This window comes from Ictalurus furcatus, chromosome 6 (assembly GCF_023375685.1).
Source record: "Ictalurus furcatus strain D&B chromosome 6, Billie_1.0, whole genome shotgun sequence".
Taxonomy (NCBI): domain Eukaryota; kingdom Metazoa; phylum Chordata; class Actinopteri; order Siluriformes; family Ictaluridae; genus Ictalurus; species Ictalurus furcatus.
The window spans coordinates 498,973-515,000 of record NC_071260.1 but is presented as its reverse complement, the minus strand read 5'-3'; the positions used below and the strand labels follow the sequence as shown (position 1 = coordinate 515,000).

General features: G+C 41.3%; 1 protein-coding gene across 1 annotated transcript in view; it reads left to right on the top strand.

Moving 5' to 3' along the window:
- wnt10a (wingless-type MMTV integration site family, member 10a) overlaps positions 1 to 15,816 on the top strand; it is a 47,819-nt gene extending 32,003 nt beyond the window's left edge. The window contains exon 5 of the mRNA XM_053626112.1: positions 15,486 to 15,816. Within this exon, the coding sequence (XP_053482087.1) occupies positions 15,486 to 15,512 (27 nt within the window). The 3' untranslated portion in view covers positions 15,513 to 15,816. The remainder of the gene's footprint in view (positions 1 to 15,485) is intronic.
- The last annotated feature ends 212 nt before the right edge of the window (positions 15,817 to 16,028 follow it).

Sequence of the window (16,028 nt, the reverse complement as noted above, 5' to 3'; positions counted from 1 at the left end):
GCTCAGGTCTTCCATTTTCTCTCAGGCAGAGTAGAGATGCGCTAAAATGCTGAAATATTGATCAGTGGGGTTAAATCTTTCCTTGCCGTGTGTGCTGTAAATGGCGCCGAGTCCCTAGCGTAAAGACGCTAGCTCCTTATGGCGGATCCGCCCCGAGGCTAAGTACACTCCACTTGCTGAATAGTGCATGAGACGTGTTTCAGATGGCGTCCTCAAGCAGGAACCTGTGGCGTCTTCAGAGGAACATTGTGTCCTTATACTCACGTCACAGGACAACTATGAGCTAACAGAGCGCAAAAACTTTTTTAATTCTTTGTGGGAAGTTTAAACGTGTTCCTCGACGTGAAATATTTAACCAAAACACAGTTGAAGTATGCATGAAGTCATTTCAGAGATCTGCTCTAACATTAATAGAAATCTGTATATTTATAGCTCCAAAATTTATATCATTTTCTTGCAGTTTCCCTCATCAAATATTTTTAATTAAAGCTACAATATCTGGTTTGAGAATATTAAGCTGTGATATAGCGAAGATCATGCAGAGTATACCATACATTTATAACATTACAGCAAAAAAATGGACCCTGTTCTTCCTATGTGCTTTACTGAGTTCTCTGATCAGACCATGGCCATGTTTTCTTTAGTCCAGGACACAGATCTCCTGAGCAGAACTGAGATTACAAATGTATTGCCTTAATAACAAATTCAACAACAACTTCCAAAAATTCATGATCTTGATCTCATGGTCTTCAGTTTGCCAGACACTACTGGAACTTCAAATGGGATCGGGTTCTATGGTCAGATGAAACCAGAATAGAGCTTTTTGGTAATAAACACCAGAGGTGGTTTTGGAGCACACAGAGAGGTAGCCGTATGGAAAAGTACCTCATGCCCACGGCTAAATATGGAGGAGGATCTTTAATGTTTTGGGGCTGTTTTTCTGCCAGAAGACCTGGACATTTTGTTAGGAGACATGGCATCATGGACTCTATCAAATATCAACAGATATTAAATGAAAACCTGACTGCCTCTGCCAGAAAGATTCAAATGGGCCGTGGTTGGATCTTCCAGCAGGACAATGATCCAAAACATCATCAAAATCAACACAAAAATGGTTTACTGACCACAAAATCAAGGTCCTGCCATGACCATCCCAGTCCCCTGACCTGAACCCCATAGAAAACCTGTGGGGTGAACTGAAGAGGAGAGTCCACCAGCGTGGACCTCGAAATGTGAAGGATCTGGAGAGGTTCTGTATGGAGGAACGCTCTCAGATCCCTTGCCATGTATCCTCCAACCTCATCAGGCGTTATAGGAGAAGACTCACAGCTGTTATCTTGGCAAAGGGAGCTAGCACAAAAGTATTGACTAAAAGGGTGCCAATAATTGTTGCACACCTATATTTAACAAAGATTATTTTGAATAACCCTGTGTTTTGTTTGCAATTGTTTGATATCCATGAGAGCAGAGTATTTTTGTGATTTTTTTTTTTAAGATCAAAAGATTCAACAATAAAGACAAATTTTCACAGTCTTCACTACTCATATTCTTACCAAGGGTTTTTTTTTTGTTTTTTTGTTTTTTTCTTTTTTTGTTTTTTTTTCAGGCTGTCAATTTGCTATGTCCAGCACATTAAAGATAAAAAAAAATGTGGCTAATTAGTTTTTTTTCATAATCTACAGTAGTCTAATAATATTTTTAATATAAATTAATGTAATCAGTTTATTTAATTTTTATTTAATTATTTACATTTTTGTTACGAGTCTTTTCTGTACTGTTCTCATCACCCAGATGAATAAATCCAGCTAATTTACTCACATTCTCAGCTGTGCTGAAGAACTGAAATAACCTGATTGGATTTATGAGGATCTGGTTTCACGTCTTCTTATCTCCTATTTGTTACGTGATATACGAGCATCAGAACTCCAGCACGTCGCCAAAAAGGAGTGCAGGAATGTTCCACTCTTCCTTCTGGATTCAGCTGAGTGCACTTTAATTGCACACTTTTCCAGAAATAGACCGTTTCTCCATGAAAACAGCGGAGACGGAGAGCTGAGAGGCAGAACGATGAGAGTTCCACTTTCACAGTGCTCATCACATCACTCACTCCTGAGCTTCCAGAACATTCTCATCAAATCCAGAACAAGAGTTTAGCATTTTCAAACCACGACCTGATGAGAGAATGAAAAGGAAAAACCCGTGTCACCTGACCAGAATTAACCTTTTTTTTCAAACCCATAAACGTTCATAGCTTCATTCTACTAAACATAAAAAATCTTTATTTAAAAATAGCAGATTCTAATAGTTCTCATTCAGTCCCTTTATTTCTTAGCTGGATAACTAAAGAGTATTAAAATAATAAGAAGAAGAATAATAAGAGGAATAAGAATAAGAATAAATCATTATTATTGAATGATAATATGAATTAATCCGTAATACTAGTAAGATGATGTGGTATTTTCCCTCTAAGAACATTTGGTTTTAAATGATACATTAAACATGTTAATGGCTGGAACTGGGCATGAAATATTAATATAAAAAAGTCATATTATTTTATATAATCCAATGGAAAATCATGCCATGTCACTCCGGCTCTTATCAGTGAGTCAAATAAATAAGAGTCGACTCTCTGAACTCGCATATGACTCACTGCCTGTTTTTTTCAAAAGGTTGTTGGTCTACACTTATCACCTAAACTGTTCAATACAATCTTAATATAGCATCAGGACCAAATTTACACCACGGCGCTGCTGAGTTCTGGATTGTGATTGGTCGTCAGGTGTTGATTAGTTCTCTATAACAGCGGCTCTGACAGTAGCACAGCTACTATTAATGCGCTCATTCTAATACGTTATCGTTTCTATAGTAACAGCTCGTTCACAGGGACGTGTACAGCGCACGCTTCACTGATAATAAACAGATTAAAAAACATGTGTAATCGTTGATAGGGTGAATTTTGGTGAAGTTTTCAAGTAAAAGTCGAAATAAAACTTCTAAAATCTTTAACTATCCAAAGAACCATTGAGGAACCATTTTGTTCCAAGAGCATATGGTATGTTTGGGATAGAGCCAAATTACCCAGCATGATTTGTAGTGTTCGAGTGTTAAAATACTGGTGGGACATGAAGTCGTGATGAACTGAAGTAGTGTTAGAAAATGGCCGAGCTTGTAGCGAGAACACGAACTGGGTATGAATTCAGACGCATGAGTTTGGGGCTGAACTTCAAAATGGAAGATGTTCTAGTAGGAACCCTCCCTATAAATGTGTGTGTGTGTGTGTGTGCGTGTGTGTGTGTGTGTTGACCGCAGGGTTCTATCAGCTGAGCAGGAGTAGGAGAACCTTTCACACTCTATCATTAATTCTTCCTTCCTTTTCCCCTTGTCTCTCTCTCTCTCTCTCTCTCTCTCTCTCTCTCTGTGTAGCTTTGATCAGAGTTGTCTGTGCTAAACGATCTTAAATTGCTCTTCAGAACTGAACGGTGTAATTAGTCGCTGCAGCATTAATAACGCAGAGCGTCCGGGAGCTTGAGCTCTTTAATCTTCGGCTCTCTGCGCTGGTTTTTTTCCCTTCTCCCTCTACTTTACTGTTTTTTTTGTTCAGTGCTGACCCACACTGGCCACAAGCTGCTCGGTGCTGCAGCCGCTCTCAGATCACAGAGCGCTGCAGTGATGGACGGCGTGGCTAACAGCTACCAGCTGAGCTGCAGCCAGACTCATACACAGAGGCACGGCACGGGAAAAGGACAGCGTTCCCAGCGAGACGCAAAGACACACACAGAAACACAACAAACCTGAAAATCTCTCACCAATGCCAAACACGTGAAGTTTGTACTGTTCCTTGAAATGACTCCTGCTCACTCGTGTTCCTGACTGAGGTCACATGACTCAAACCTGGAGTTTAGTGGAAATGTGGCACGATATCAGTCTCGAGTTGTGCGAATTGTGTTGAAGTGCTTTATCTCAACAACGACACAGAAATACTGTACCAGTGCATTAGTGTCAGAAAAGTGCCAAAAATTTCACCTGAAAATGATCAAAAATGGCTGAAAGAAAAAAAGACCTGTCCATGATGTAGGTTAAAATCGAACTGGTCTAGGTGAACACTGCAGGCTCAGGCGTTCTCACCTCAGACGAACCTCAAGCGAGAAGGCGATCTGCTTAGGGCGTGGTGTCCGATATCGTGATTGGTTGTCATGTTACTACCTGTTTCAGGTTTCATTATGATGGAGAAAGAACCTACAGTTCAGATGAAATGAATCTGTGTGAAAGCAATCTTGTGATAATGACAGTCCTTATAAAACAAGTCGGGAATCAGTCCTGAGTACGCACTTGAGCAAATAGGCCATGAACCCAAGAGTAGCTATTATCTTCTGCTACAATTACCACAGGGGAACAGTTTCCACCCACTGCATGCCATTTCGACAATTAGTAAAACATGTCCTCAACACCTGAGGACATCGGAGGAGATGCATCTTAATCAGAAACACTGTTTATCTCTGTGTAAAATTTTAGATAACAGGTAGATAAAAGGACGAATGAAGTTAAAGTTTCTCTGTAAGCGTAGCAGATGAGCGCTGGGTCAGCTTATCCTTCACACTCTGCGCATGCTTTCTTTACAAGACAGCGCATCAAATTGATTTTATTTCCAAGTCATTAAAAGCATGATCAGTGCGACTACATCCCATGCAAGGATTACGATGTGATGATCTCGATTTAGATGTGCTGGATCAAGTGCTATTTTATTAAGTATACAAGCCATATTGTTCAATTAAACCAGTCATGGTTACAGCCAGGGCTAAGGAGAAACCGCGTGCCAGACACTTCTACTCACTTCTACTAAAATCTGGAGGTGTGAACTACATACAGGTGATTTGAATAATCTGAACGTGGAGCTCAGAAAACCGACTTACACAACTCTGAATACGAGGAACGTCCATGTGATATATTGACGTCAATTTTTAGATTTAAGATGCAGACTGTGAACATGGCTTTAAAGCTGCCAGTAATAATGTTTCTCTAGACTCTAGAGCTTGATTACTATTCTGATGCTATAATCACAGAGATATTACCGAATATTTCGCTGTGATTTGAAATAAATATCCACTTCATGCAGCCTCACCCTGCTGAAGTTATCTCAGTCACTCTCACTATACTATTTAAAGCATGCGTTATATAATTCATCAACAAAGCAAAAATGTAATCAGGTGATTCACAAAACAGGAAACGTCATTTCTGGTGACATGCATTGATCACGATTTCTTTATTGCTCATGATTTAGATTTCTTTCTAACACATTGCCACAGAGAACGGCATGTCACGAATGAAAACATCTCTACTGAAATATATTAAAGGTTATTTGGGTTTGCTAACTCAGACCACCTGAAGTCTCATATTGCAACGCAAGAAGACTAAAGTTATGTGTGAATTAGTACACGTCCTAGTACGCTAGTTGTGTTTCTAGTGCATGTATGGAGACACTCAATGAGATGTTGTGCAGTATAGAGGCTTTAAACAATGATTGCTGTCAGATAGTCCAACGATATTGTATATTTTAATCTCGCTTTCTAACCTGACTCATGGATTCGTTGACACACCTTCTGTCAGGGTACAGGGTACAGTACAGGGTGTTAGAGTTCAGCTAGGAAACTAAAGAGTATTTGCATATGTGTGCAGCCAAACAGGTTGCTCAATCATTATTGGATATTTTAGTCGATGAATCATGGCTTTCTATATAACCAATTAAGTGTGTGTGTAAAGGTTTCTCATTCAGTATTGGGATATTGTTAGTGCGTGTATCTTATATAAACACACCTCACTCACTCATCGGGTTATTAGAGATAACTCTTTCTCTTTACACAGAAAAACAGCACCGACACACCTCCAAATAAAATTTGCATATTCAACAGGAGGCGTGGCACAGAACTCGGAGATTTACAAAAAGTTGAAACTTCTGTGTAGCACTTTATAGGAAAATCTCCATGAAACCAAACTGCCCAGTTGGTTCTCGGCTACGATGCTACCGCACGCTTTCCTGTAGACTTTGTTGGAACTGTTGAAGTTCTGCAAGTGAATGCATAAGTGAGAGTTTCTTTACATTCCCCACTCTGTGATCTCCACTCCAGCGCTGAGAGTTCGCCGCTGTGAGTCAGATATTAATAATAGCTAACATGAAGGTTAGCGAGTGGAAGAGCCTCAGGCCGTTTCTCTGCACAGACCTGCAATTCAGAGCTCCACAATCATTCCTCTCATTCCTCCTCTCGTTCCTCTTCAGCCTCTCGCGCCACCGCAGGTCTGCTGAAGACAGGCTCGATCAATGCAGCACCATCACTCAAACTGTCCGCACCGGGCCCTGAGCTCCTTTAATAACGACATTTATTAATCATACTTTCCTTAAATCATGCAGAGTCTTCCACACACTCAGGGTCACAAGGTCGAAGGCAGATGCAGTGCCTTGTATTAACAACCGTATTTACTGCATTAGTACTTTAAGGAACTTTAGGAAATGTTGATTATTTGTTGTAATTAATCATTCGTTGCAGCGTAGCATGGAGTGGTTCAGTTTCATCAGGGGTCAGTTCTCTGTCCATCTCTGACGTCTCTTCATGGATGAAGACTCATCATCAGTACAGAACTACACTGGAGTTCCTCTGGCATCAGTTCTCAGTCCACACTTGTTCTCCATTTATACTAAATCTCAGGGCTCAGTGATCAGGTCTCATTTCTTATCAATCCTACGCTGATGACACACCGCTGTACTACTGGCTCTCAGGGGTCAGTACTCAATCCACTCATGTTCTCCTTTTATACTAAATCTCAGGGCTTAGTGATCAGCTATCTTGGATTTTCTCATCAATCCTACGCTGATGACACACAGCTGTAGTTCTGTTTTCAAGATACCAGAATGTCTTTCTGACATCTCTTCCTGGATGAAGACTCCTCACCACTAGGAATCTTTTAGATGATAGACCTCTCTGATCATATCACACCAGCCTCCAGATCCTACAGTTCTTCTCCACAACATCAGATGAAAACGACTGTTTCTGACCACAGAATCTGCTCAACTTCTCTACAGCCCCAAGTTATTTCTATCTAGACTTCAATAGTGTAGTTGTCTTCTTGGTGGTCTTTCTTCATATTGAAAATCTCCTCTACAGATCATTCATAATGAGGATGATGCTACTGTCTGGTACCTCCCAAAACCTCCCAAAGTTCTCACGTCTGCCAATTCAAAAACCTTGCCTTTGCCTCCAACACATCAGGGTTTTCAACTTCAGTGTTTGACATGTCCATATCTCATAGCACAAGATCTCACAGCTTCAGCATCCTGGGTCCTCAGTAGTTGTTTCCTCAGTAGCCTTATGCCTCTGTTCCTTCTGCAAATGGTTAAAGACCAGTACCTAGATTAACACCTCACATTCTCTTCACTGACTTGCATTAATTGCCTACTGCGTCTTGTTTTTTAAGTTGCTGTATTACTTATTTATATATTTTATTTATTAACATCTAGACCTGTCTAGCACTTGTATAAACTAGTATTTGTCTCTTATTCTTCAGCTTATGAATTCCTGTAGATTTGCTCGATGCTTATAACAGGATATCAGAGAAAGCCTTACCTATTTGATCTCCTATCCTAATTTCATTGAGACTAGGTCAGATAACATTACCACTAGAGTTTAAAGTTTGGGGTATAAGTATTATCTACACAATTTAATCGTATAATGTTAGCCTGCTAGCGTACAGTAGCAGAATGAGGTGTTGTTAATTCAGATGTGGTGAGCTCCCCTCAGATGTTTGTTCCACATGTAATGCTGTAATGGCTGCCAGTGAGATGAGACAATGAAGTGAGGACATCTGGAGCACATGATGCTTTATTGTGGGGTGGTTATGACATCACTGTGTTGTCTTACACACACACACACACACACACACACACACACACAGTTGCAGGTATGTTCTTAATTCACAGGTGCCAACCACAACAGAGAGTGTTCAGAGATTGTGTATACTTTGACTGATGGAGAAATCACTCTGATGTGTTGGACAAAGAAGATAAGGAGGTGCGCCCCTGCACTCGTTTATTGCTCTTCATCAGTCTAGCTATAGTTAGCTATATAAAATGAAAAGGTTTTAGAGTAAGCAGACACCTGTAAGTCGACACAGTGTTAGCGAGATAATGTTCACCAAAACGTTCATAATAATAATAATAATAATAATAGTAGTAGTAGTAGTAGTAGTAGTAGTATAAAATTGCATAAAAATGTTGCTTTCCCCAGAACATCATTATTTGTGGTCTGTCAAATGCACAGGTAGAGGTCTCTCTCTGTGCTTAAATTTATCCCCAGAGAGGACACGTAACCAAAGTCTTGCTCTACAAGATGTAAATAAATTAATGAATGAGTGTATATAAATGATTATGTGCACATGCCAGTGTGTGTGTGTTTGAGAGAGTCTGTGTGTGCAGTGTACATGAGGAGTAAACGCAGTGAAGGTCTGTAATTGGACGCCGGCGAGGCTCTCATTATCTGCACACACTCCTCTCTCATGTGGGCACACAGCTGCGAGTGGCGTGTCTCGACCCCTACAGCACAGGGGACTTTCCATCCACACGAGAGATACACCCTCCATCACGATCTGCAAACGTTCGGCCATTTCAGTTTTACGTTAACGTATTACATCATATGCTCAGACCCTCCGCAGTTACAGAAGCAGCACAGCAGTTATCACTACTCTGTGTGTGTGTGTGTGTGTGTGTGTGTGTGTGTATTTGTGTGTTTAAAGCACGATGGAGTGTATCATGTAACAGTGCGGGCGATGGAGCATGCACAAGCTTCTCGCCTGAGGCCAAGATCTTCCACCTTGTTTAGGAATGCAGGGATCTGACTGTTGTGTTTTCTTTACCTGTCTCTTCACTTTCACCCTCTTGTAGTAGCAGCGCCGTGGCCTCAGGTCATCTCTTTACATTTTACAGCCACGTTTTTTTGTTTAAAATCACCCGGTTGAAGCCGAGCCCCAAGGACACTAAATCTGAATCTATAGTGAATCTCCTGAATCTATAGTGTGGAAAATTGTCTTTTTCCTGTATTTTATCCTGTACTGTATGTCTGAGTTGCAGACATCCCGAACATACTGTATCAATTCGGAACATGTGGAGTTGTAGAATACTCTGGCATTATTTGGTGTGCTAGTATGTCATTTGGGACACGCACACAGCTTTCTAATGACAATTCAACACAACCTCAAAGCGATGAGTGAAAACAACCAGGGATAATAAAGTGTCAGATTTCTTCACATAAAATAAAACTCTCCAAAGTCAGGGTTCATATTTTATCATTTTCCTCCATCTGAATTCAAAGATGATGTCTGATTGTTTTGATGCACAAGATTGCTCAGGAATTACCTCTACGCTCTCATGATCTCAGTTTCACAGTTCTAAATCTCTAAAGCTTTGTCTTCTACTGCTGATTAACTGATATTAACTTAAGGTCCTTGAATATTTTGCTCACTGGCCTTTTTTTCGATGGCGATGGCTTCATTCAGATGAGGCCTATGGACTATTAAACCATATACATAAAAAATTATACTAATTGTAACATGTCAGACTCAGGCAGTGAGTGAGGATCCATCACCTCTTTGTCACTCTCAGAGGCATCCACGGCAAACATTAGCAAAGGGTCAGGGTAATGGAGAATGGGATCACTTGTGAGCCTGTCCTTAAAATTTTGAAATGCCTCAGATTGCCTTGTGGTTCCATTTTAGTTTGCTCGGATGACCTTTGAGCAGTGCGGTAAGGAGAGTACTGAAACCTCTGATGAATCTTCAATTAAAGTTTGCAAACCACAAGAACCTTCACATGAGCTCCTTCACATTACAAGGTTGAGGCCACAACATCACCACTTTCATCTCTGTTTTGTCTTTACCTTGTGCATCGAGTATGTCAGTAAGGAAGGCCATTTTAGTTTTCATGATCTCACATTTCTCTTACTATGATATACTGATACTTACTTATATGGTGTAGATGATGCCAGATGTTGTCCTGTTTAAGACTGTGTGTTATTTTGTTTGTTTGTTTGATTGTTTGTTTGTTTGTTTAATCTTATTTTACTTTTGCACCCACATCTTTGGCATCATCACCACAGCACACTTTTGAATATAGCAATCTCTCACTCTCTCACACTCTCCCAGCTCCAGGGTGTCCATCCAGGGTGTCCCCTACCCTGTGCCATGAGTTCCCTGGGATAGGCTCCAGGCTCCCCCATGACCTGGTGTAGGATAAGTGGTATGGAAAATAGATGGATGGATGGATGGAAGCTCTCCCAACTAACCATAACAAAGAGGAAACGCAGGAAATACAGAGGGAAATGCTCAAGTATGCAAAACAGGCTAAGAGCAGGAACAGACAGACCACCTCTGTTCAGCATACTGCTTGCGAATGTACGGTCCATTGAAAACAAGCTGGAAAACATCAGGGTGAGAGTTTGTTTTCAACACAACATGAGGAACTGCAGTGTCCTTTGTTTCACTGAAACATGGCTTGCCCCCTATAGTACCACACCCAATTACGATTCTCTCCCATTCCTGCTCTCCTAACCTGGAACACCTCACGATCAGATGCCACCCCTTCTACTTACCTCAAGAATTCACTTCATTCATTATCACGGCTGTTTGCATCCCACCTCAAGCAGACACAGACACTGCCTTATCTGCACTCCATGATACGCTCAACCGCCATCAGAACAAATACCCGGACGTTGCCCTCATCATAGTTGGGGACTTTAACAAAGCCAATTTAAAGCGATCATGCCAAACTTCCACCAAAATATCACATGCCTCACCAGGGGCACTGCTTTCCACTACTACAGTCAGTTCAGGACCACTTCTCTGCCTGTGTTCAGTATGCCACCATGCCACCATTTTTCCCATACTGGAATATAAAGAAATGATGTTGCAGGAAAAGCTGGTACCGCAAGAGGTCAGATGCTGGACTGCCCAATCAGAAGCCATGCTGCAGGATGCACTGGGACATGTTTCAGTCTAGTTCCAGAAACATCAGCAAGTTTACAAAAGTGGTGTTGTGTTTTATTGCTACTCTGACAGATGAGATCATCCCCAGGAGAATAGCTAGGGTCTTTCCCAACTAGAATCTGTGGGTTGATAAATGCAGGCACCGCTGCCTGTAATTCTGGACTCCAGATGGGAGACATAAAGTATAAAGCAGCATCCTACAGACTAAGACGCACAAGGAAATATGAAACAAAAAAAATAAGAACAGATTGGAGTCTCAGCTCCAGGAATTTAACACCAGACGAGTGTGGCAGGGACTACGGACTATCACGGCGAGGGGCGACCACCCCCCGGTTTATGAACTTTACCATTATGATACTAGTGCCACTACTATTAGCATACTATTGGCTAATACTAGCATTCCTGCTAATGCAACAGAAATTTGCTCACACATCAGAGAGCTTCATGCACTAACTGTCTCAGAACATGACATGAGAAGGACTTTTAAGGTGAGTGAATGCGAGGAAGGGAGCGGGCCCAGACAGTATCCCCGGTAGGGATCTGAAAACCTGCACTGAACTAGCCCAGGGGGTCATCAGTATTTTCAAACTATCCATGACACTGTCCAGGCCCTTCATGCGTCAAGAGATTCATGATCATTCTGATGCCCAAGTCATCCACTCCAGCTGAGCTGAAAGATTACAGTGATCCAGTGGCCCTCTTTGGTGATGAAATGCTTTGAGAGACACATCCAAGGCTTCATCTGCTTCTCTCTACCCAGCATGTTAGGCCTGCTCCAATTCACTTACTGATCTAACAGTGTGTAAGACATGGAAGATGGCATCATCTGTGGATACAGATGATGCCATCTTCCATGTCTTACACACCGCCCTGTCTCAACCTAACATGGGAAGGGGAGAACTGCTGTTCATTGTGCAGGCTGTTCGGTAAGCTCAGGGAGCTGGGCTTGTGCTCTCTGCCAATCGGTTCTGGAATTTTGAACTGATCAGCTGCAGGTGGCGAACATAGGCAGCTTCACCTTCAACACCCACTCTCAACACTGTAACTCTTATTCTGCACACTCTGCACACACATCAACTTGTTCTTCAACATCAATAAGACTAAGGAGCTGGTTGTGGACTTCAGAAGAGAACAATGGAGGGCATACACAGCTCTCAAAATTACTGGGACGCTGGTGGAGAGAATGAGCAGCTTCAAGTACCTTAGTGTAAACATCAGCAAGGACCTGTCATAGACTCTGCACACTTAACCATAATACAGAAGGTGAGACAGAGTCGCTACCATCTAGAGGAGACCGCATCTCCTTGGCTATTTGGCTATCCGAGGCAAATTCAAATGCTTTTACTAAAAATCCATGCTAGGTCTAAACAGGGGGCAGGATTTCCTGTTTTCCTTGCCACTTCTTGAACTTCTGGAGCTGGAATTTGGGTAGTGAGACACATACAGAAATCATGACCACAGGGTCCCCATTTTGGCATTGCTCCAAGAAACGGAGGGATTATGGGTGGCCAAGGAATACCAAGCACTATGTGGTTATAAGAAATCTTGGTGATGAGGAAGGTGATAGATTCAGTATGAAGAAGCCCAGTGCGCACAGTTAAGGGAACAGGGGACTACCATCCCGTGCAAGGCTCTTCATAAGTACTAAGGGAACTTCCACTTTTTGAAGTATTTCCTCTTACAGAAAGTTTCCAGCTGCATTCAAGACAGTGACGGTGAGAAAATACTGTGAGCATGAGCACCAATATAAATAAAAGTACATTTATGAGTTTCTAAACTGGAGGTGATATCACCCATGCTTACCTGGGCTGAAGGTGTGCTTGGGAGCCAAGAATCACATTCATATTGAGAATATCCCTTTTCTCTTCAGTGCAGACAGCAGCCCTCATGTCTTAATGTCCCAAGAGGGAGATCTAGTGAAAAGGAGAGAGCACTGTTGTTGATTATTTTCCAATAACAGCAGTGGTTTAGTCCATGACATTAAGAGTGACATTTAGGAATACTACTCCAGGACAGAAGGGGTTAAAAGCTCAGATCTCGTTTATCAGGTTAATACTTTGGCAGTGTTTGGAGAATGTTGCATTGGGTGGTTTGTGTAATTGTTATCAGTTGAAAGATTTAACTGAAACGCTCTTGGCGATTTGACGAGTGTTCTTTAATCACCTGGCACTGATGACAGAACTCCAAACCCCCATCATCACCAGCAGCAGCAGAACATCTCCTTCAGCTCCACATGTTCACCTGTTCATCAGCACTACCAGCTGAATATTATAGAACATTATATCTTGCCTTATATAATGTTGGTTGATATGTAACACTGCTCTACAAACTACAGTAGGACTGATAGAGACGAATGAGAGACACATGTTCCTGCAGAAAACCTCCACCATCAAACACCAGCCTTTATTACAGTGACTGAGTCCAGAGCAGGCTTTAACCGCACGACCAGGTTTAACCTCTCGAGACTGTTATACCACAGCGCAGTTGAATTCTGGATTCTGATTCGTCAGAATGTCTTGATTATTTATTCTTTTTAATGTGGTTCAACTACATCCATCACCATGCAGTTGACCACCAGCACCAAAAATCACCAAGTGAAAATAAATCATTTTTAAACAACAAAAATAGAAATGAATAATAAAAATCACAATTAGATGAATATAGTTAATGACAAATCACAGGTTTTTATTAATGCACTCGTTCTAACACGTTATCGTTTCTATAGTAACGGCTCGTTCACAGGGACGTGTACAGCGGACGCTCCACATAAACATGTGTAATCGTTGACATGGTGAAGTTTTCTGTAAGGAGAAATGTGTTTATGTAACGTGTAAGGAAGGAGTCTCCAGTGTCAGCGCTGTGTAACAGTCAGAGGTGAAGCCTTAACTTTACGTTTTCCCACATCTTCATCACAGAGGAGAAACACTTCTTTACTGTTTCTCACTAATTCTCTTTATTAAGAAAAAAGATCGGCTGGTGAGGGAACGAGTGTTTATAGCTGCTATAACAACGATATTTTTAAAATATAGTATATATAACATATAATTCACATTAAATGTGAACTTTAGAACCAATTAAACTGTGCTTTATATTATTTAGCTGTTTATTTTAATTATATGTGCTTACACTTTTATTCTGTTGTATATTTTCTGCCATGCTGCCAAGCATTGTTAATGTCTGAGGTGTTGCTTTTATTTACAATAATATTTTTTATATTTTTATATTTATTTAATAATTAAAAGTCATTATGCAGCTGTGAACAAAGTGGCTCTCTCGTTCGCCGTCATTTCGCTATATCTTCATTCCGCTGTTAGGGCTGATTAAATATCGCCGGCGTATCGTTATGTCGTAATAGAAGAGAAATGATTTATAATCGCACTATCCGGTGTCACCCAGATGAGGACGGGTTCCCTTTTGAGTCTGGTTCCTCTCAAGGTTTCTTCCTCATATCATCTTTTCCTCACCACCGTCACCTCTGGCTGCTCATTACAGATAAATTCATACATTTAACATCTATATCCTGAATTTATATATTTCTGTAACGCTGCTCTGTGATGATGTCCACTGTTAAAAGCGCTGTACAAATAAAACTGAATTGAATTGAATTGAGTCTTCACTCGACTGTTAGGGCTCATTATATTGTACGCCTGTCCATGAGACTCGATTGGCCAATCCCGAATTAGCGCACCTGCACAGCAAAATCACCAGTGTTGATTTAACACCCACAGTGTTGAATTCACACCCTACAATGTTTATATAAGTCTACTCATATAAACACTCTGGGTGTTAATTCAACACTAGGGATTTTACTGTGTGAAGTTTGTCAAACCTGGATTGACCTGTTACACTAAATCAAGCGAGACCATTTCAAATAAGCTCCACTTTTATTAACTCACTTCATAGAATAGGCCCCAGGGGTGCATCCTCCAGCAGTAGTACCCAAAAAGTTCTCAGTCTTGCTTTGATTTGTTGGTTTATTACAAGAGAGATGTGATTTAAACAAAAAGCACTTTATTTAATTTATACACGAGTTACAGAAATATTTCTATTATGGTGAAAGAAGCCATTTGACCGACCTGGCAGACCTTAAACCTGACCCAGACCTTTTCCCCTTTTCCCCTGAGATTCTCTCATTTACCCACAGACACTGATAAAACTATAGATTTATAGAGTTTTCCATGAACATCTTGTTACGAAAAGTTTGCGGTGTTCGCAAACTAGTACGGGGCGTGCGAACAGCCGATCAGATTGCAGCCTGCTGGATCCTGAAGCTGTGTATAAAAGATATCTGCCACTTTGTGACTTGTGAGCATAGCCTCTGAGAATAAACTTCAACCATGACTATTCATTAAGTAATATTTGTAGGATAATAGACTGAGGCTCTGAGGAGGAACCTGTTTAGTTTTAACTGTTATTGTTTTTAATGACTAACACCTGACTGTTGTCATCTCTCCTGTTCTCAGACAGTCACAACTCTCCATACTCAGTGACTCAGTGTTTGATAAGTGATGGAGTAAACCTGGTCATTGGACGGGACTTTAAGGGCTGCTGAGGTTTCCAGCTTCACGCAGGTCTAAATAAAGCCGACAGAGTCCAGATTTCCTCTGCAGCGTCTCCACCGCAGGCACAGATGGCCCTGATCTCACCGAGTCCTCCAGCGGATCAGCGAGGGATCTGCGGTCTGGACGAGGCCTTTGGACCACGCTACACACACGCTAATGTTTATCACATGTCGACCGAGAGCTTCATAGCAAATATAACTCCAACAGTACACCGGTTCCATCACACAGCTCTGTATCACACTGAGAGAACTCTCTCAGAGATATGTTACGAACAATTTCACCCCAGTTTCGCCCCAGTTTGTTATACTGAGGCTACGACTCAGTCAGTGCTTTGATGCTGATTGGCCACGGCCGACTCTGTTGCAGATTTATCCTGGATTATGATTGGTCTCATATTACCAGGTTTATCGGTGAGTTTGGAGGACTTTGTTATTTTTATATTAC